This window comes from Schistocerca cancellata, chromosome 2, assembly GCF_023864275.1.
Source record: "Schistocerca cancellata isolate TAMUIC-IGC-003103 chromosome 2, iqSchCanc2.1, whole genome shotgun sequence".
Taxonomy (NCBI): Eukaryota; Metazoa; Arthropoda; class Insecta; order Orthoptera; family Acrididae; genus Schistocerca; species Schistocerca cancellata.
The window spans coordinates 799,649,647-799,673,025 of NC_064627.1; the positions used below are offsets into that span (position 1 = coordinate 799,649,647).

At 37.2% G+C, this 23,379-nt stretch overlaps 1 protein-coding gene across 5 annotated transcripts in view; it reads left to right on the plus strand.

The window, feature by feature from the left end:
* LOC126162655 (tubulin monoglutamylase TTLL4-like) overlaps nucleotides 1–23,379 on the plus strand; it is a 246,392-nt gene that overhangs the window by 52,398 nt on the left and 170,615 nt on the right. For 4 of the 5 annotated variants that reach the window (XR_007535095.1, XM_049919293.1, XM_049919294.1 and 1 more), the window contains exons 5-7: nucleotides 4,422–4,550; nucleotides 4,635–4,736; nucleotides 13,439–13,564. Coding sequence is in view for 4 of the 5 variants with exons in the window: in XM_049919293.1 (XP_049775250.1) it covers nucleotides 4,422–4,550; nucleotides 4,635–4,736; nucleotides 13,439–13,564 (357 nt within the window). In the remaining variant the exon portion in view is untranslated. The remainder of the gene's footprint in view (nucleotides 1–4,421; nucleotides 4,551–4,634; nucleotides 4,737–13,438; nucleotides 13,565–23,379) is intronic. The other variant, XM_049919296.1, reaches the window with a different exon arrangement.

A 23,379-nucleotide genomic window follows, 5' to 3' on the forward strand; every position in this document is an offset into this window, starting at 1 on the left:
CACCGGTGTCAATGTGTTCTTTTTTCCATTTCCAGGAGTGTAGTTGGCATGTAAACTTGTACCACTGTGGTAGGTGCGCCCTTTGTGTGTATCTTGGCTACAAGAATGCGTTCAATATGCTATTCATAGTATCTGACCTGCATTCCAATTTTCTTACTAATTATTAAACCCACTCTTTTATTGCTCCTATTTCACCTTCTATTTGTAACCCAGTATTCGCCTAACCAGAAGTCCTGTTCCTCCTGCCGCCGAACATCACTAATTCCCACTGTATCTAACTTCAACTTATCCATTTCACTTCTTAAATTTTCTAACCTACCTGCCCAATTAGGAGCTCTAACATTCCATGCTTCAATTTGTAGAATGCCAGTCTATTTCTCCTGAAGATGATATCCTCCTAAGTAGTCGCCATCTGGAGATCCAAATGGGGGAATATTTTACCCAAGATTACATCACCATCATTTAACCATACAACAGAGGTGCATGACCTCGGGAAAAATTATAGCTGTAGTTTCCCCTTTGCTTTCAGCCGTTTGCAATACCAGCACAGCAAGGCTAATTTGGTTAATGTTACAAGGCCATATTAGTTAATCATCCAGACTGTTGCCCCTGCAACTACTGAAAAGGCTGCTGCCCCTCTTCTGGAACCACATGTTTGTCTGGCCTTCCTACAGATATCCCTCTCTTGTGGTTGTACTTACGACACAGCTATCTGTATTGCTGAGGCATGCAAGCCTCCTCACCGACGCCAAGGTCCATCATTCTTAGTTAGTGTTACATAAACAGACTATGCCTATGCAATCAGTCATCAAAGTATTTTTGGACAAATATTTAAAAAATGCTTGTCAGTAGTGTTTGTGGACAATAACACACTTTCACACACTCAGATGACCTGCTTGTGGCCAAAAATCACAGTTACTCACAATTGCTTCTCAACCGGGATTGCGTATCTCATTGCCATATTTTGTTTTTCTGGGCTTTGTTGTATTAACACTAGTAAATAATTCTTGTGTGTTGGGGATATATTAGAACACTGCAGTTGTTGGAACTGAAGTTATTTATGATTAAGTAGCTACAACCAGTTGCTTTGGTAGGCATTTATTTTTCTGTGATTACATTTCAATATGCTTAGCATTTACATTTCATGAACATTGTTTCTTTAGAAACAGTGTTGCAGAATTTTGCATTGAAATTTTTTAATACAGCTTTTGTAAAATGTCTTCTGTAAATAAACAGTAGTCATGGCACACACATAAATGTAAACATCTGAAAAGAGAATGAACATTAATTTTATGTGCACTTAAAAATATGTAGTTTGTTGTCATGATACGTCAGGAAAGGCTTGGCTGTCATGTCAGTGTGTTACCCCATAATGTTAACGTCACGGATGCTATACTTTTGACTTTGTGCTAGGAGTGCTGCTGTCGCATAATGTAACCTGGCAGCCTGTGAGCTTAAGTATGTGAATCAGGCCAGCAGGTCACCTTAGATTTCCCATGCCTAGTTTAAAAGATAAGAGATTAATCATCATGAATCAATTTCTGACTGAAAAATAGCTTTTTGGGTGCAGAAGAGTTAACAAAAGCTTTAATGATCTTATTTTCTTGAAAGTCGATATGAACTTGAAGGTTTAGCTATAATGGTATGTGACTTAAGCCAGAGGAAAATGTTATGGTCATTCAGTTCTTTTGTCAGCTATACTTATCATTTTAAACTTTTGCAACTCTGAAGATTGTCGTTTCTCTTATCGCATGCAATCTAGGTGCCGGGCTTTGGCAGCTTTATAATTGCAGCAGCATACAGTGATGAAACAATATCTCCTCTACTACCTTAGAAACAATTATTTTCATGAAATAGCAGATTTCAGTGTGTTTTCAAAGTTCATTAATTACAATCAACTGTGTTTAAATCACAATTAGAATTTCCAGTGCTGTACTAAAAGCTGTTTCTGTAGCGGCTATTGATTACTTTGCACTTGTCTAGTTTTGAATATCTGTTGCCTATTTTGTGCACAACATGTATTTTATTTTTTGACTTTTCTGTCTTCAGTTTAAATTTATTCAGGTGTAGAAACTGTGTAAGTGATTAGCCTTCGTTTTTTGCTTTCAAAGCCCCTTGTATACCGTATTTACTCGAATCTAAGCTGCATTTTTTTCCCGGTTTTTGTAATCCAAGAAACTGCCTGCGGCTTAGAATCGAGTGCAAAGCAAGCGGAAGTTCTGAAAAATGTTGATGGGTGCCGCCACGACTAACATCTGCCGTCGAATATATGTAGCGCTACACAGGCATGCTTTGTAGGCACAAAGATAAATACTGGCACCAAAACCTCTGCGTCAGTAAATAAATTTAAAAAAAGGCAAAACACGAGCTTTTTCTCCACCTCGAGTTTCGACCACTGCATTTTCATACATTATCCAACGAAGTAAATACAAATTCCGTATTGTTCATCTTCGAATGTAGGAGCATCTCAATGTACTACGAAAATCCGACATGCAACACTGTTTGGGATGTTTGTCAATATGGCCAACTCTACATTCTGAATTTTTTCCTATCTGTGAGAAGAAATGGTTGCTAATAGGAACTTCTATGAATTGTGAATCACATGCAGTATTCTCTTCACCATAAGAATAATACGAATATAAAAATTGTGCCACGTATTGTTTCGTGTTTGCTGCTATCTCATTTAAATACTGTCTGCCTAATAAACTACGAAACTAGAGTGAGACAACAGCAAACGCGGAAGAATATACATATCATGCCATGTTTATATTCGTATTATTCTTATGCCTAATAGTGATACAGCCAAAAATGAAGCACGGCAATTGACTAGATTTTTAAATCCAAGATGACTCTAATTTTTGTGCAGAATGTAATGTACTAAAGTGTCTGGAAAGATTTTCAAATGGAGAAAAATTTTCGTGAAACTCTCGTTCAGAACATCTTCTATCATTCGCAGTCTATTATTTGGTTCTTGTTGATTACTATCAAAGAAAGCAGCAGTTTCAGTAACAACAAATAGCAGTCTCTTGCCATTGTTTCGTTAATGAGACGATTCCTCTCTTCTTCTTCTTCTTCTTCTTCTTCTTCTTCTTCTCTCTCTCTCTCTCTCTCTCTCTCTCTCTCTCTCTCTCTCTTTTAATTGTAAGCGGCGGTGGCGTGCACGAAAGCAAGCCATGCCGTGAGCGGCGACAGGCCGTAAACATGCACTATCAGAATGCGACAAGCAATGCATGACACAGTACAGTAATGAATTTTCAGCTTAGTGACGTAAACACCTATAACAAAGAAAACGGCACCTATCAGATCAAAGAAAAATAAGCAATCCATTCAAACCAGACTAAGCACGTGAAAAAGGAAGGGTACCTGTATAAATACGGAAGGAGCGCTTGACACATAGCAATGGCTACCTGGTAAAGATAAACTGCTAAGCTTACGACTCGAACCAAACTACTGTAGCTGTATCGTCATTCATTCGACCTAAATTGTGTCTCATATTACAATGGACCAACTTTGTTTCGATTTGGCGGCCTAAAACTTTTCTCTCCCCTTGAGTTTCGAGTCTCAAATTTCAGGTGCGGCTTAGATTCAGGAAAATTTGTTTTCCTTGATTTCGAGTCTCATTTTTCAGGTGCGGCTTAGATTCGAGTAAATACGGTAATTTACACAAAATAAAATATTGACACAGTTTAAACCATAAATTGTGTTAGAAATATCACCAATTAACAACTACCGGTATAATACATCATGACTTTGCAAATGACAGTTTGGCATGAAGCTTTCTTGAATTTTAAAGATCGTCATTTAGAAGAAGTAATTATTTATTATTTTGAGAAATTTTGCTAGCTGTCTGACGATTTTTGCTTTAGAGCTCTGAAGAAATATTTGTTCAAAACCTAGCAGTGTTCTTACTATTACACAATCGAGGCATACTGCCTTAAGGAAACATGTTGATCATCTTGTAAAATTTGTTTGTAGTACATTTTGCCTGGGGTCGCCTAAGTGGTATCATTACCAATTACAACTTCTTACTAAGTCATTGTGAAATAATTTTCATCTTTTTGAGTTTGTGCACTATCTCAGGCCTCTGCAGATAAAAACTTACATATACCTAATCTGTGCACAAAACTGAAACTCAAAGTTATGTAAATCATTTGATGATGACTTGGTAATAACTTGAGAACACTAACAATTTCTTAATGCTTCTTTTTGTGAATACTGGCTATCACAAAAGACATTATGTTGAGCAACGTAGTCTGTCCTCACTGTAATAGTGATGTATATTGCTTGAGGTTCGCCACTTTGCCAACTATCATACTTTATACATATGTGAAACATAGAATAGAAGATTCCTTACATAAGTACTATATTTTAATTACTCGAATGCATTGAATATCTCAACCTTAAAAATTGTTTTCTTCCAGATACTCGTTCAGCAGTTAGCAGCCTAACAACTGTATCCACAGATTCGAACACTCCCTCTGTTGTAGGTGAATCTTTGGGATCAATTTCACTTAATGACACATCATCAAAAAGGATTATCAAAGTAGAAGGTATGATCAGATAACTAAGAAGCTCAATATTAATTTGCTCTCTGTTAGAAGCTATAGAGAAATAACAAAAATTTTTTATTGCAGCTGTGACGACGACAGACCCCTGCAACCAATCACAAGCATTGAGAACTAGTCTCTTCTCATATGTTCCTCCGTATATCAGATTTTGTATGCATGATGAAAAAGGTGAGTGTATATCAAGTGAAAGTACAAATTTATGGCACAATTAGAGCAATGTAAGTAAATGTGAAGACGTAATTCTAGTAATGTATCAAGAATGCGGTAATTTCTTTTTGACAATCATGGTTATGAATGTAGATATCAATCAAGAAATTGAACCTTCATTTGTACTGTGTGCAATGTCTCTTCAAAAAGTATTGAACAGTCTTCTTTCCCACATAAACTAGTGAAGTATGGGCAACTTTCTTTGGTGGTGATGTGTGGGGGGGTTAACATTCATACACAGTCGTCATGAATTTCTTCCAGCGGGCAGAAAGCTCAAATGCCACACGTGCGAGGCCCCCCTCCCCCCCTCACACACACACACACACACACACACACACACACACACACCTCACACACACACAGAGAGAGAGAGAGAGAGAGAGAGAGAGAGAGAGAGAGAGAGAGAGCGCTAGCTTCAGTCACTGACATTTGACATATGAGTGAGGATGTGAAGTGAATTCTTGTGGGATTCCAGTAATTTGTGCAGTGGAAGAAAATGAACAGCGATATTGTATAAAAGTTTGCCAAAAGCTTGGTGATACACAAATGGAAAAAATTCATAAGATTAAACAGGTTATTGGGGATGGTGCCATGAGCAACTTATGGATAAAGGAGTGGTTCAAATGCTTCAATGATAGCCAGACATTAATGGACAGCACTCAGGCAGACTGTTAACAAGCCGAAAACAGTGTCATTGAATGAGTATATACCTTGGTCATGGAAGACAGTTGAATCTCAGTACAAGAACTTACGAATGAAATGGAAGTAAGAATTGGATCATTATGTTCAGTTTTGACGGAGGATTTATGCATGAGGATAGTGTCTGTGAAATTCGTACTGAAATTGCTCACAAAGGAGCAGAAGCAACACTTATCTGAAAATTGCACAGGTAATACTAACAGTAACCCCAACCTTCTGAACGTCATGATCACAGGTGTTGATATGTATGTTTATGGGTAGGACCCAGAAACTGAGTCATCACAGCAGAAATGTCCAACACTCCAGTAGCCATAACAACATGGCAGGATTGTGGCAATGTCAAGATCAAGCTGATCATTTTCGTATACTATCATGGGATTGTGCATTACAAGAACACCCCACAAGGCCAAATCATCAGAAAAGAATCCTACAAAGAGTTCCTTTGTCGTTTTTGGGATGCTGTGTAATGCAGACAACCAGACCTGTGGGCAGCAAAAACTATTGAGCTCCATCATGATAATGCCTTACAAAGCCTGCGCATCTGATTGAAACTTCCCTCGCCAAACAATGCATATGTGTGGTTAGCCATGCTTCTTACTCCCCTGACAAGGCTCCATATGAGTTTTGGCTATTTCCCCAGCTCAGAATGCCCCAGAAAGTAATGAGTCAAGAGAAGACGTCATGCAGAATGTGATGACCTAGCTAACCACCTTCAAAAAGACACATTCCAGAAATGCTACAAAGGATAAATGTTTGCATTACCAAAGCAACTAAATTTTAGGGGATTAGAGTTTTGTACCTCCAGATTAATTTTATTTGATGTTTTTTGAATGTGTCTTGTAAAATATTATGCACAAATTTGGAAGATATTTTAACATATGTGTTTCTAAATCTTAATTTAGGTGAAAAATATCTTTGGAGGAAGGGCCTCCTCAAAAACGAAAGAAAGAAACAAACAAACAAACAAAAATTCAAATTTACTGCTTTAGCTAATTTTCATTAACATGAGGTGGTTGTGGAGGACGGGGGAATGGGGAAGGGTAATAGAAAATGATTGTGATAGAGTTATGTGAGGGGATAAAAAGAGATGTAAACCAAACTGAGCTTGCAAGTAGAATAAACTAATTTCATTTTATCCGTAGTAGTCATTTTCATGGTCATGACTGATTTACATTAGTAAAATGCAAAGGGAAAAGCAAAAGCCTTCAGTCAGAAATGAGGGTTTTGTTTAAGGGACAAATGATTTAAAGTCCAGAAGATACATCTGTCATTATTCTTACATGGTAATTAACACTGCTCCTGTAAAATGATATTTTAATGTAATGACAAAATATACAAAACAATATCCAGGGCAGTCTCGCTATATATGATGCATAGACTAAAGGCAACTGGAAATACTTTTACACAAAGTTAGTTTTACCAGAAAACTTTTAAATGAGCAAAACTATGTCAACAAGAAGTTATTCAATAATTCTACAATTTTTTTCTTCCAAAAAAGAAATAAATGTAACTATTATAAACATTTACAGCATACAAATCATTTCTGAAATGTGCAGGAAGAAATCATACTAACTAAACTGATGTCTTTGAATTAAAAAAAGGCAATAGCTTTGTATGTATTTGTTCTTTGAAATGTCTGTATTTTTTGTAACATATGTATGTTTTGAAAATAACTTTTGAAGATGCACTGTAATGTGTAACTCTGTGATTGTGCGATGTAAGCTGCTTCTTTTTTTTTTAAGTCTGTGCAGTTGCTAAAAGAAGTAGGTTAATTTGTCCAGTATTTTGTTTTAATTACATTTGTTTGTTTATTAGATTAAAATGTATTTAAATAATGTGACCATCAGGAACTCCTATGTGAGAATAATTGTGATATATGATGATATACACCTGAAGATGGGCCTTCAGGGCTCAAAATTCATTGTGCTTTAAATAAAAACAAAACTTGTGATTGAAAACTGTCATTCTCTTCTTTGTATTTTAAGAATAAACAAAGCAGGCAAGGATGGAAATGAAGGGAAGGAACCAGGAGGAGATGAGTTAAGATATTAGCTCGAAAAGGGGATTCATCAAAACAAGAGAAATGAGCATTAAAGTATATGAAAATAGAAGAGATTCCAGAGTTGGCTGGAGTGAGTGTTGAGATAGTGAAGACAGTAGAAGTAGGAAAGCTTTGGCCGTGGCATGTATGAGTGTTGTTGTACATCTTTTCAAGAAAAGAAGTGGGAAATATTGTAATAACTCGTAGGCAGTCACCATTACATTACACTCTGCCAAGAAATTTGAGAAGTTAGAAATAAGGCTCTGGAATGGGATAGAGAAGGGGTTGCGAGAAGAGCAGTGTCACTTCAGAAAACGCATGATATAATGTATGAGGGAACAGAGGCATGGGAAACTGCACCATATGGAGGGTAAGAAAGATATACAAAGGAAATTTGAACTGTGTAAATGATGGAGAGAAGAGAAGCAATTGATGAAATTAATAATTGAGGATGAATGGCACAAGCATTCATAAAGAGTCTAGAAAACCTGGCCTGGAATGAGTAGTAGTTCTAAAAAACATGTTTGTGGCACACCAAATGAATCCGTTGGCATTATAGAATGCACATAGATGCTCTTCATTATTACCCATAATAAAATTTTGGGAAAATATTAAATCTACATAATAATGCAGACTGGTCAGTATGTTAGAGCTGTAGTTAAGAACTAAAAATATCAAAGTTGATATATGTTTTGTCCAGTAATTGGTTTTATCAGTGACATTGTTGTGACACTGCATTAGATCTTCTGCAGTGTAAGTTGATGGCTATAGCTTGGACTTCTTCAGGTATTATGTAATCAGAATTTCTCTGCATTCGCAAAACTCATCTTCTGGAAATCTGCACTTGGAAAATATTATACTTACTTCTTCCAGTGCAACATCAAAATCTGTAATGAGCTCTACAGATATTCCAATTAGCATCTGGAATCACAGAGAGATAGTTAACTTTACTTAGCAATAGCTTCCAAGTGGCTGACTGTTGTAAAAGGGGATGACACTGCCATTGGATTTTACTTGTCTAATTGATCACAAGCAAAACACCCATACTCATTTGCTTTATATTGTTCAGTTATCTTTACTGTTGGCAAGGTGTACCAAGTTGTACATCATGCACATGATACTGTAATATTTTGGTGTAGAAATTGCTTTTCTGTATTCAGAATGTTCTCTCTTTCTTGTGTCGTGAAGGACAAGCTCAGTTCTTACCTATAATCAGTATTTTCATAGCTCCTTTTATACGTTATCAAGATGAAAGAACATTCACAAATAGACCTGTGATAGAATGAACAGGAAACATGCCAGTTGGATATATGAAAAACCAGGTTCATAAATGCGTAATTATTGAGCACGGTAAATAAAAGTTTTGAGGATGATCGTTTTTCAGCTAATGCCTTGATACTCTAACAAACAGTTTGTAAATACTTTTCGAAAATTCCTGTATAAATTAAAGGTATAAAATTATTTTATTAAAAGAAGATTTGGCCTAGTGTGCAGAGTGCACGAGAGAATTTGTGCCCTATAAGTAGGGGACAGGAAATTTTCACAAGAACAATAACACTAATTGGCAGTTTTTAACAAAATAACATGAAATTGTAAAATGCCTTATAAAATGTTGTAAATCTGAGTATGGCAGTTTACTGATATTCTTAACTGAGATCTACTGAATGTTAAAACTGCATTTTGATGATCTAATTTCTGTAAGGCCGGGGCTCATGTGTAATCTTAAACTGACACCTCTATTTCCACACAATGAACTTCAATGTGACAACGAAAATAGCACCGAATTTGGCAAAAACGGACCACCAAATCTGGCAAAAAGTAACAACAAATATTAAAAAAAAAAACCACTGAGTGTGGCAAAAGTGGCATTGATCTTTGCCAAAAAGACATTTGGCAATAAAAATCACCATATTTGACAAAAACATTGCACTGTGTTTGGCAGAAAATGATACCAAACTATCAAAAATACATCAAATTAGGCAATAATAATGAATTTGACTAAAGTATTAACTAATTTGAAAAAAAAGAGATGGAGAAAAATAACATTAAATTGGCCGTGAAACAAAACAATGTTGTCCTTTCTTCTTCTTTCGTTTCACCCTCCTTGGGGTACACTGGATCAATCCTTTCTTTGTGCATTGTTCTTTTCTTAGGGCCCAGTATTTCTTCATTCTTTCTGATCTTCTTCTCCTCTCTTCTTCCGAGATGAAGGATTTGGACTTTTGTGTGGATTTGTCTTGGAACCTTATGTTTTCATCTTTAGTAATTAATTTAGCAGTTCGATCAATAAGTGAATTTTCTGAAATATTTAATTCCACTAGGTCTTTCTCAGTTTCTTTAAACCAGTTGGGCTTCGGTTACGGAAGAAGTCAAAGATTTGTTTAGTTAATCTGTTGGAATTCATTCTGAGAAGATGACCATAAAAATTTATTCTCCTTTTTCGCATAGAATCTGAAAGTTTTTCAATTTTCTTGTAGAGTTTCATTTTTGATGTATATAATCTTATTGTCTTGAAATTTTGGCCCAATGATTTTTCTTAAAACTTTTCTTTCCTTTACCTCAAGTTTCTCCATCTGGCCTTTGAAATTCATTTTAAGTGTTTCTGCTGCATACAGTGCTTCTGGTTTAATCACTGTCTTGTAATGTGTAATTTTGGACCCCCATGAAAGGGATTTTTTGTTGTATGTATTTTTTGTTAGTTGGAAGGCCAATTCAAGTTTATTTTTTCTGGATTCCATTGCTTTGCTTTCCCCAGCATTCCAACTAATACATTCTCCGAGATATTTGAATTCTTCTGTTCTTGAACTTTGAGGTATTTACACGAGTGCTTGATGTTTGTCAATATCTTAGTTTTTTCAGAGGGGGTGTGAAGACCAATTTTAGCTGCTTGTTTCTTTAGTTCAAGGATTTGCTCCCATGCTTCTTCCATTGTTTCAGCAAACAGGGCCATATCATCTGCAAAAGCAATGCAATTTGCTTTAAGGTTCTTCTTTTTGCAACCCAGTCTTATACCACTCTTAATATTTGTGTTCCATTCTCTGACTACTTTCTCAAGCACCCAATTGAACAGCAACGGTGAGAGTCCATCGCCCTGTCGCACTCCCGTTTTTATTTCAAAGGGTTCCGATAGTTCGTCCATAAATTTAACTTTCGAAAATGTATTTGTAAGGGTCGCTTTTATAATATTAGTTGTTTTCTTATCCAAACCCATTTCTTCCAGGACTGATAACAGAGCTTCTCTATCAGTCGAATCGTATGCTTTTTTGAAATCAATGAAAGAGATTACGTATGTCTTTGCCCTTGTTTTTTGGTATGCTATAATGTTTTTGAGGTTTAGTATTTGTTCTGAACATGATCTACCCTTTCTAAAACCTCCCTGGTATTCCCCGATTTGCAGATCCAATTGCGGCTCTGCCCTGTTCAAAAAGACTTTAGAAAGAATCTTGTATGTTATATCCAGCAGTGATATTCCTCTGTAATTGTTGGGGTCTGTCTTCAAACCTTTCTTGTAGATAGGGTGGATGAGAGCTGTTCTCCATTCTGCGGGGATCTCCTCTTCTTTCCAGATTTGATCGAAAACACACTTTAGGGATGTAACTGCATTTTTGTCAGACTTTCTCCATAGTTCGGCCACTATTTGATTTTCTCCAGACGCCTTGTTGTTTTTAAGTTCTGAAATGACCTTCTGTAGTTCTTCAGTCGTCGGTGGTTCTGAATCCGGCTTCTCACGGTTGTTTGGAATGGATTCAAATTTTTCAAGGGTGGGTTCACAATTCAAGAGTTTCTCAAAGTAGCCTGCTAGTATTTTGCAGTTTTTCGTGTTGTTGTGAGCGATGGTCCCATTTACATCTCGAAATTGGAGGGTGGGTGCTTTGTATCTTGATAACCTTTGTTTGAAAGTTCTGTAAAAGCTCCTTGTGTTGTTTTTAGCAAATTCTTCATCAATTTGGAGGAGAGTTTTGTTTTCATGTGTCTTCTTAATCCTTTTTATATTTTTATCTACCAGTTTTCTAACTGTAATGAAATTCAGTCTACTTTCTTCTGTTTTCTGTGATTGCCAATTTTGCCATCCCTGTTTTCTTGTTTCAATGAGGGCATCACATTCCAGCGACCACCAGGCATGTTTTTTACTTTTTTTGTTAGGTGCTATCCGTTCAGCTGTAGTAATCAGGTTTTCCTTGATATCCCCCCAGCTTTGTGTCTGAATGGTTTCTGTTGCTTTTGTGAATTCATCTGATTTTAATATCTTTTCTGTGCTATACTTCCGACCCTTAACTTGTTTCATGCTGCGTTTCCTGTTTTGTATGACTTTGAACTTAATTTTAGGAAGGTAATGGTCTGAATCAAAGTTTGCACCCCTGAGTACCCTAACGTTCACGATTTCTTTGCTAGAAATCTTCTTGATTGCCACATGATCAAGTTGAAATTCCCCAAGGCTAGGATTTGGGGAGACCCATGTCTTTTGTCGTCGTGGTAGTTTCTTGAAAGCTGTGGATTTAAGAATTAAATTGTGTGCTTGGCAAAGTTCAATTAGTCTCACACCATATCTGTTTGTTCTCTTGTGTGCAGGATAGTTTCCAACTATTTTCTTATATCTTTTTTCTTTACCAATCTGTGAATTAAAATCTCCAAGAAGAATGATGATGGTTTTTATCTGGAATTTTCTGAATAATGTCATCTAGATGATTCCAAAAGGCCCACTTTTTCTTTGTTTTTCCTGCTATCCTCATTTATAGGGGCATGTGCATTGATAATTGTGTAGATTGCGTTTGTGCTTGTGAATGTAAGACTTGAGATTCTTTCTGATTGGGAATCAAACCCAACTATTGAGTTAAAGATTTGTTTGTTGATTATAAAGGCTGTCCCAAGATGTGGTACATTTTTCATTACTCTCGGTCCCACTTCCCCTTTGTATATCCTAAAACCTTCGGAATCGAAGGTATCGGTATCCATGTATAGTGTTTCTTGAATGGCTGTTATGAGTACGTTGTGGTTCTTTAGCATATCTGTTAGATGTTTTAGTTTTCCGGTTTTCAACAATGAGTTTGCATTGAAAGTTGCTAGGTACGTTGATTGCCTATATTGAAATTTGGATGAGATTCCAAGACACTCCGACTTGTCTTTGTGCAATGTTGCAGACTCCCCAGAATCCGAATGTCTACTGGCGTACGGTGGATCGTCCACCTGGGGTAAAATAGTTTACATCACACACTTCCATGATTGATGAAAGTTATTTTGGGTATGGCCCAAAGGCCACAAAATGTACAACCAAGATTGAGTCCTGGAGGTAGTTCTTCCGCTCTCTCCGCCGTTGGGAATCTGAACTTCCTCTTCCGCCTTTGAGACCGTTGGCCAGGTTTCACCTAGTAACCCTAGGCAGGGGCCCTTACAGGGTGCTACCAGATGGACCCAGGTTTTTTAACGAGGTGTTACTCCTCCCCCTCCTCCTTCCTCATCACTTGCGAAATGATGCCCCAGACTGTGGACCAGCAGTGGTGGAGTTGGCCTTTCTCTGCATGCAAGGCAACAAGTTTGTTAAAAGTGTTTTCTTTAGAATTGAGCTTCTTCTTTTCTTAAAAAGTGTGTTGCTTTGCCTTGTGTGTTACATTGTGATTTTTAGTTGAATTTAAATCTCATTTAATGAATGTATAGTTATTTGTGTTTAATTTTATTCATCTGTGTATGATCCCAAATTTTGAATTACTCTATGCATCTAATTGACTGGTACAAATTTATACTTTTTCATTCAGTATGTCTTAAAGTTTCAGTGTGTTTTTTGTTCTCTCAATTCATAAGAAGTGTTGCAGTTGGTTATATTATGTTTAGATAACTGGGAATTTTGCAATAGTTTTCCTCTAGTTTTATACTTAATATATGTGTGTGTATAAAGTCGATTTTATCAAAATCCTTATTTATTCTACAGGTGAACCTCTGCCATATGAAATAGGTCGCCACATGAAATGGAAATTGAGCACTATAACACCGTTGGTTGTTAGGCGAACTCTAGTAAATTCTGGATTCAGACTTGTGAGAAGTGAGTTTAGTAGAGGTGTGCATGAACCATAACACGTTTTTCTAACATTTAAAATTGTTTCAAATTTCTGTCCAGACTAATAACTTTACTAACATGGTTTATTGTCTACCCCAACCAAGCAAAGTTTGTGCCTTTAGATACAGGCATCATTGTACAGTAGGGAACAGAGCGAAACTGAGTTAATTACGTATCTGAGGCAAGTGGGATATGGAATACTGAGCATAATTTAAATAGTTTTATTTGTTTTTGCTCTCTGGAGGGGGGATACAAAAGAAAAAAGAAGCCCAGTACCAATACTGCATCCAAAATGTGCCCATGTAATTCTTGGTACAGACTTTGCTTGGTCAGGCTGTATTTGCCTGTAACTTAATGGAACATGGGAAAGTCAAATCAAATGTTGTAATATTAAACTTTAAGAGTTGGTGTGTGTGTATTGGGTTTAGTATGACACTTTATGTACAAGAACTTAGAAATCTTAAAATACTTATCTGTAAATCATGTGTGACATGTAGGATGTATTTTGGTTCTTATATTTCAGAGCTATGAATATTCTTTTAGAGTTTTTGTAAGTGTTGCGTGTTCTGTGCGATTGCTATGCCCTGTTAGGAAAACCCAACCATTTAAGGGGACTTGTACGTGAATAACTGTCAAAAATTGATTTATAATTCTTTTATTAAAAAATTCTGCGTAGTTTTCTGAATGAGAAAATGTTTACTTCCAAGAAAATGGACCACAGAAAGTACAAAAATTGAGGAATTTAAAAGTGGCTGCATGCACCCCGACATCCCAATGGCACACAGTCAGCTCTGTTAAAAATAAAATTTGTTGTCATTTGTTTCATTTTTTTCATTTTTATGACTTTTTAGTCCCTTAAGTTGGCTAGCCTGTGAAAGCTTTACAGTTGCTTGTCTTTTGTTTATACAGAGAGTTTAGTCATTGTTTGCTGTTGTTTTGGCGCAAATACTTTATTTACAGCAAAGTAACTGTGTGCGTGAGTTTCTTATTGTGTTTGCAAGTTTCTTATTCCACTTGAATGCAGGAGGAAGAATTAAGAAGTTCGGTGTTAACCAGTGTAAATTTTAGGGAAATCAGTTCACCAAATGTATTAACTCTGCTAATACCATGATACAACACTTGAATCAGCTTCAACTACTCAATGTGCTTCGAAGCTAAAACTGAAATATTTGGGCAATGGGCTTGTCAGTATTAATTCTGATAATATAGAGATGCCAACTATTGATTCAGACTGTGTTATTGTTGAGCTGTCTGCTGAATCTGAACTAATAAATAAAGCTTTGCAATGTACGGAATTTGGCAATAGTAGTGTGAAGGTAGTTGAGGAGATAATGCTAGAAGAGGTTGTGCATCAAAAATGGACAATGGTAAAGTCATTGATGTGGAATGTATTCCCAAGTACTATCATGTCATGGCTATACTAGTGGCACTGAAAACCATAAATGTTTGATCAGTTTTAGTGGTTATAGTAGAGGGTTGGAATCTGAAGATGGTGTGAAGCTATTTCACAGGTCAGTAGGGAAATATGGTGTGATGTATAAGTCTTACCTAGGAGATCAAGGCTCAAAAGGGTACCAAACATTTTGTGAATCCAAACCTTATGTTGATACAAAAATTGAAAAAAATGGAATGTGTTGGACAAGTCCAGAAAAGGAGGAACTTGAAGGGAAAGAAAATAGCTGATGGTAAGTGCACCACTGGACGTGGTAGGCTTACAGACAAAGGAATAGACAGGTTGCAGTATTATTATAGACAAGCCATAAGTCAAAATAAAAATGACCTTGAGGGAATGAAAAAGGCTGTATGGGCTACCTTCTTTCATAAATCCCCAACAGAGGATAACCGATGTCGTGCACTCTGCCCACCTTGCAGTGATTTATGGTGTGGCTACCAGAGGGCTGTTAAGCAAGGTGAGAGCTACAACCATAAACATTCATTGCCATTTGCTATGATGTAAATTATAAAACTTATGTATACTGACGAGATTATTAGAGGAATGTTTACATGGTAGGACTCAAAATCCTAGTGAAAGCTTCAACAATTGTGTATGGGAACGGATACCAAAAACTGTTCTGGTAGGACTAAATACTTTGAAAATAGGTGCGGTAGATGCTATTCAGTGTTTCAATGAAGGTGTAGTGTCAAGGCTTAATGTTTTGTAACTGATGGGAATGCCTGGTGGACTAAATATGTATAGAGCTTTAATAGCCATTGACCAGATGAAACTCTTTAAATCAGAAAAATCAGTGCTGAAGCCACCAAAGAAGCAAGATTAAGAAGTGTGAAAAACAGAAGGGAGGAAGAACAATACCGGAAACAAGATGAATATGGACCTGGGATGCATTAGTGCCATGCAAGTTGATAGAAAAAGCAACTTTTAACTTTAACTTCCCGAAAGTTAAATTATTTCAGGTTCTGGTACACTTTGGCTGAAAACTATTAAAGATAGAGAGCTGAAATTTTGTATACTGTCTTAAAATGTGCGTAACTAACAAGTTGATTACTCTTGTGACTTTGCAAATAGAATGCTTTTTTGAAGAAAAACCCTGAATTCAATTTCAAAATTTTTGATAATAATACTTAAAACCCCCCCATGAACCATGGACCTTGCCGTTGGTGGGGAGGCTTGCGTGCCTCAGCGATACAGATAGCCGTACCGTAGGTACAACCACAACGGAGGGGTATCTGTTGAGAGGCCAGACAAACGTGTGGTTCCTGAAGAGGGGCAGCAGCCTTTTCAGTAGTTGCAAGGGCAACAGTCTGGATGATTGACTGATCTGGCCTTGTAACAATAACCAAAATGGCCTTGCTGTGCTGGTACTGCGAACGGCTGAAAGCAAGGGGAAACTAAGGCCGTAATTTTTCCCGAGGGCATGCAGCTTTACTGTATGATTAAATGATGATGGCGTCCTCTTGGGTAAAATATTCCGGAGGTAAAATAGTCCCCCATTCGGATCTCCGGGCGGGGACTACTCAAGAGGATGTCATCAGGAGAAAGAAAACTGGCGTTCTATGGATCGGAGCGTGGAATGTCAGATCCCTTAATCGGGCAGGTAGGTTAGAAAATTTAAAAAGGGAAATGGATAGGTTAAAGTTAGATATAGTGGGAATTAGTGAAGTTCGGTGGCAGGAGGAACAAGACTTCTGGTCAGGTGACTACAGGGTTATAAACACAGTCAAATAGGGGTAATGCAGGAGTAGGTTTAATAATGAATAGGAAAATAGGAATGCGGGTAAGCTACTACAAACAGCATAGTGAACGCATTATTGTGGCCAAGATAGATACGAAGCCCACACCTACTACAGTAGTACAAGTTTATATGCCAACTAGCTCTGCAGATGACGAAGAAATTGAAGAAATGTATGATGAAATAAAAGAAATTATTCAGACAGTGAAGGGTGACGAAAATTTAATAGTCATTGGTGACTGGAATTCGAGTGTAGGAAAAGGGAGAGAAGGAAACATAGAAGGTGAATATGGATTGGGGCTAAGAAATGAAAGAGGAAGCCGCCTGGTAGAATTTTGCACAGAGCACAACTTAATCATAGCTAACACTTGGTTTAAGAATCATGATAGAAGGTTGTATACATGGAAGAACCCTGGAGACACTAAAAGGTATCAGATAGATTATATAATGGTAAGACAGAGATTTAGGAACCAGGTTTTAAATTGTAAGACATTTCCAGGGGCAGATGTGGACTCTGACCACAATCTGTTGGTTATGACCTGTAGATTAAAACTGAAGAAACTGCAAAAAGGTGGGAACTTAGGGAGATGGGACCTGGATAAACTGAAAGAACCAGAGGTTGTACAGAGTTTCAGGGAGAGCATAAGGGAACAATTGACAGGAATGGGGGAAAGAAATACAGTAGAAGAAGAATGGGTACCTTTGAGGGATGAAGTAGTGAAGGCAGCAGAGGATCAAGTAGGTAAAAAGACGAGGGCTAGTAGAAATCCTTGGGTAATAGAAATCCTTGGGTAACAGAAGAAATATTGAATTTAATTGATGAAAGGAGAAAATATAAAAATGCAGTAAATGAAGCAGGCAAAAAGGAATACAAACGTCTCAAAAATGAGATCGACAGGAAGTGCAAAATGGCTAAGCAGGGATGGCTAGAGGACAAATGTAAGGATGTAGAGGCGTATCTCACTAGGGGTAAGGTAGATACTGCCTACAGGAAAATTAAAGAGACTTTTGGAGATAAGAGACCCACTTATATGAACATCAAGAGCTCAGATGGAAACCCAGTTCTAAGCAAAGAAGGGAAAGCAGAAAGGTGGAAGGAGTATATAGAGGGTCTATACAAGGGCGATGCACTTGAGGACAATATTATGGAAATGGAAGAGGATGTAGATGAAGATGAAATGGGAGATACGATACTGCGTGAAGAGTTTGACAGAGCACTGAAAGCCCTGAGTCGAAACAAGGCCCCCGGAGTAGACAACATTCCATTGGAACTACTAACGGCCTTGGGAGAGCCAGTCCTGACAAAACTCTACCATCTGGTGAGCAAGATGTATGAAACAGGCGAAATACCCTCAGACTTCAAGAAGAATATAATAATTCCAATCCCAAAGAAAGCAGGTGTTGACAGATGTGAAAATTACCGAACAATCAGTTTAATAAGCCACAGCTGCAAAATACTAACACGAATTCTTTACAGACGAATGGAAAAACTAGTAGAAGCCGACCTCGGGGAAGATCAGGTTGGATTCCGTAGAAATACTGGAACACGTGAGGCAATACTGACCTTACGACTTATCTTAGAAGAAAGATTAAGGAAAGGCAAACCTACGTTTCTAGCATTTGTAGACTTAAAGAAAGCTTTTGACAATGTTGACTGGAATACTCTCTTTCAAATTCTAAAGGTGGCAGGGGTAAAATCCAGGGAGCGAAAGGCTATTTACAATTTGTACAGAAACCAGATGGCAGTTATAAGAGTCGAGGGACATGAAAGGGAAGCAGTGGTTGGGAAGGGAGGAAGACAGGGTTGTAGCCTCTCCCCGATGTTATTCAATCTGTGTATTGGGCAAGCAGTAAAGGAAACAAAAGAAAAATTGGGATAGGAATTAAAATCCATGGAGAAGAAATAAAAACTTTGAGGTTCGCCGATGACATTGTAATTCTGTCAGAGACAGCAAAGGACTTGGAAGAGCAGTTGAACGGAATGGATGGTGTCTTGAAGGGAGGATATAAGATGAACATCAACAAAAACAAAACGAGAATAATGGAATGTAGTCGAATTAAGTCTTGTGATGTTGAGGGTATTAGATTAGGAAATGAGACACTTAAAGTAGTAAAGGAGTTTTGCTATTTGGGGAGCAAAATAACTGATGATGGTCGAAGTAGAGAGGATATAAAATGTAGACCGACAATGGCAAGGAAAGCGTTTCTGAAGAAGAAAAATTTCTTAACATCGAGTATAGATTTAAGTGTCAGGAAGTCGTTTCTGAAAGTATTTGTATGGAGTGTAGCCGTGTATGGAAGTGAAACATGGACGATAAATAGTTTAGACAAGAAGAGAATAGAAGCTTTCGAAATGTGGTGCTACAGAAGAATGCTGAAGATTAGATGAGTAGATCACATAACTAATGAGGAAGTATTGAATAGGATTGGGGAGAAGAGAAGTTTGTGGCACAACTTGACCAGAAGAAGGGATCGGTTGGTAGGACATGTTCTGAGGCATCAAGGGATCACCAATTTAGTATTGGGGGGCAGCGTGGAGGGTAAAAATCGTAGGGGGAGACCAAGAGATGAATACACTAAGCAGATTCAGAAGGATGTAGGTTGCAGTAGGTACTGGGAGATGAAGAAGCTTGCACAGGATAGAGTAGCATGGAGAGCTGCATCAAACCAGTCTCAGGACTGAAGACCACAACAACAACAACAACAATACTTAAAACAATTTTGTACCGCAGTTTATGAAAGCAGCATCTTTTCAATAGTCTGCTTTAAAGATAATAGTGTAACGAACTTGCAGAAAAAAATAAACTGTCTACTTTGTATTTTGAGTAATGTGTACCTATGATGTACATAAATAATTAGCATGGTTTATTTCACTTTCAACAAAAAAATACAATTACAAAAAAGGGTGAGAGCTAAAGCTGTGGTTCATACATAAAAATGTGCCCAAAAGATGTCTTAAAAGATGGTAAGCATTATATGGGCTTACAAATCGTATTCTTTGAGTTATGCTGTTTAGAAAACTGAAATTTTTTTAAAAATTTCCTCTGGTATTCACACTGGTATATTTCTGCAAGGAAAACTGATAACATGGTGGGGCTGTCAAATCACAAACCAACACCGCTATTGTAAAATAAACGGCATTCCTGTGAACTACCAGCAGCACTATTTCTTGTGATCAGTTGTTGTCATTTTGCTTTGGGGACTGGGATTGTTGAAATTGGCTTTACATTGAGATTTCTGCTTACGATGTCGCAAATGAATGTAGGTAGTTTAAAATCTGATATGATAAAACAAGTTTTAGGACTTGAGGTTAATAAGAGCAGTTACAAGAGTACGATTGGGCGGGGCAGGGGGGACAGGCTTGTGTGGTTTTTTTTCCAGCATGTAGATCCGCCTACAGAAATAGTAAATGTAAATGACCCTTGAGCCATAAAAATAAAGTGGAATTTTTCAAATAGATGACAACAATATTTTCCCTAAAGCATTTCTGCCACAGTTATTTTTTATGTGGTTCTCAATCTTACCCATCATGTTCTGAATTGATACCTCACACAAGACAATTTGGCTTTAAAAAGAAAACAATGTGTTAAAAAGTGGAAGTTTTACATATCATTAAAGTAAGTGAAAGAGTCATTCAGAAGTGACTTCAGTATTCATTCCAATCTCCTAAATCATACAAAATGCTGTAAGAAACTAATAAAAAATAAAATAAATTCCAAATCAGTAAGGTTTTTACTAAATTATAAGAAAATGTGGTATGATAGTGGATATCTATTTAGACATCTTACTCTACAAATTAACAGAAAAAGATATTGCTATGCCACTCAAAAATTTGTCTTTAGAATTTAGTAAACTGTCTCAAGTGTCCATATGGATTTAAATTGCATGCTTTGTAAGTAATTAAGAATAGTCTTTGGGAATAAGGTGATGAAATGACTGCATAGATATTGTGATTTTGGCTAAGTTCAGCATGAAGAATAAATTCAATGAACAACACTTCTCTGAAGGGTGGTTTTGTTAATTTAGGCTAAGATATTTTGATTGCTTGTAAGATCAAATTTATTAATCACGTTCTGTTGCTTGTTCCACTTCTGCAAGATTGGGCTGTAGATGTTGCTAAGTTTACAAGTTGCAGTGATAGACCTGATGACGTTGTTTTACATGTATTGGATGAAGTGATTAGCCAGCTAATTTCGGATTGAAAAAGAATTATCCTATTCAGTATTGCTGGCAGTCAGTATTTTTTAAAAACAATTAGGATTTTTGCAGGAACTGCTGGCACAAAAGATGTTTACATCATTTGTAGCAGATCCAGATCGTAAAATATAGTCCATTTCAGACTCTCTTCATTATTAAAGAAGAGTATAAGACATAACTTTCATGGGAATTGAATGTCCTTTTTTGATTATTGGTATAAGCTAAAATTTCTGTCAGTTTTTAATTTGATAACTTCGTAACATTAACTGGATTAAAAGTTTGGCTCTAGTTAATTGGTGCATGGGTCAGATGTTGTTAATTTTGCTATTATTCAGTAACTTAGTTGCCAACACCTTAAAATTCTGTAGGTAAATAAAATATGTTGGATTAAAATATAGTGAGTGAGCAGAAAGGAGCGTGCCCGCGGTCTCTAATGATTTCGCTGTTGACAGTCTTCTTTCCTTTCATTTTGACTTTGCTCACAAGCCAAATGATGATGTTGGATAACATTTGGCACAAGTCAACAAAAAGTTTATAAATTGGAAAATTTAATTGAGCAAACACACTGTTTATTCCAAATATCCCAGCAGACAATCATCTTCAGTAAGTAATATATTAGAGGTTCTAAAAAAACTTGTTAAAGGAATGCGTGGTTACCAACTGATAGAGTACATGATTTATGAAGGAGTAAGTCAAAAATGTGTTTGGTTTTGTGCCATTATTTTTTATAAGAATTTGCCTGATGTATCATTTTCCTTATAACCATCTATTAAAGATCATGATTCTCTTATTGATAAGACATCAAAAGATGTCTTCAACACACTCATGCAAGTAGAATGTGTTTTCGCAGGAAAATTTTCTGCTATTTATCGGGCTGTATAGTTTAAGAACGTATACACAGTTCAGATCAAATTTTCTAAGCTAACAATATGAAGATAATAGAGGGAAACATTCCACGTGGGAAAAATATATCTAAAAACAAAGATGATGAGACTTACCAAACAAAAGTGCTGGCAGGTCGATAGACACACAAACATACACACAAAATTCAAGCTTTCGCAACAAACGGTTGCTTCGTCAGGAAAGAGGGGAGGAGAGGGAAAGACGAAAGGATGTGGGTTTTAAGGGAGATGGTAAGGAGTCATTCCAATCCTGGGAGCGGAAAGACTTACCTTAGGGGGAAAAAAGGACAGGTATACTCTCGCTCGCGTGCGCACACACACACACACACACACACACACACACACACACACACACAGTGTAACACTGTGCCAAAATGTGCTGGCCGTGCACCAAGGCATGTTTAGCCACAGGGTGATCCTCATTACCAACAAACACTGTCTGCCTGTGTCCGTTCATGCGAATGGACAGTTTGTTGATGGTCATTCCCACATAGAAGGCTTCACAGTGTAGGCATATCAGTTGGTAAATCATGTGGGTGCTTTCACACGTGGCTCTGGCTTTGATCGTGTACACCTTCCGGGTTACAGGACTGGAGTAGGTGGTAGTGGGAAGGTGCATGGGACAGGTCTTACACCGTGGGCAGTTTCATGGGTAGGAGCTGGGGGGTAGGGAAGGTGGTTTGGGGATTTCATAGGGATGAACCAAGGTTAGGTGGATGGCAGAAAGACACTCCTGGTGGAGTGGGGAGGATTTCATGAAGGATGGATCTCATTTCAGGGCAGGATTTGAGGAAGTCGTATCCCTGCTGGAGAGCCACATTCAGAGTCTGATCCAGTCCCGGAAAATGATAGGATACTGTGAAGGAAATGGGTCATAAGTATAGTTATGTTGGTACACACTCAATTGTAAGCAAACGTATGATTGGGATAGAGGGACATACATTCTAAGTACTTTCATTCCCCATGGCCTGGGTAAAAAGAATTGTGGTTAAAATGCGTTTATTCATCTGAGAAAGGAAATAATCGGACTTCATAATTAAATGAAAAGAAAGATTGCAGATATTACCTAAATATTGAAATTGTCCTTGGCGGCCATGAAGGGAAAGAGATGAACACATTCATGAGTGTCGGTTGAGCTGAGCTGTTGTGAGGATCATTGCTTCCATCTAAATTCTCCATACAAAATTAAAATATAATAATCTTCCAGAGTTACAGGAGCTGGGATCCATGGTATCGTTAATGAGGAAATCACATTGTTCATAAATTGCTTTCATTATATAACACAATTTCACTTTAAAATTACACAGCACGTCTTATCACCAGGACACGAGAACAATGAAAGGTAACTATCACTAAAACCAATAAACGAAAAGCGTAAATTTTCTTTTGTCCATCAGTGTTAAATATTTTTCAAATTAATGTTTGGTATGAAAGTGAAATTATTATCTATACATTTATTAACAAGAAAAAATTATTAAGTTCCTTTATACAATGCTTCTGTAGTGGGCATTGCACAATTAACAAAACA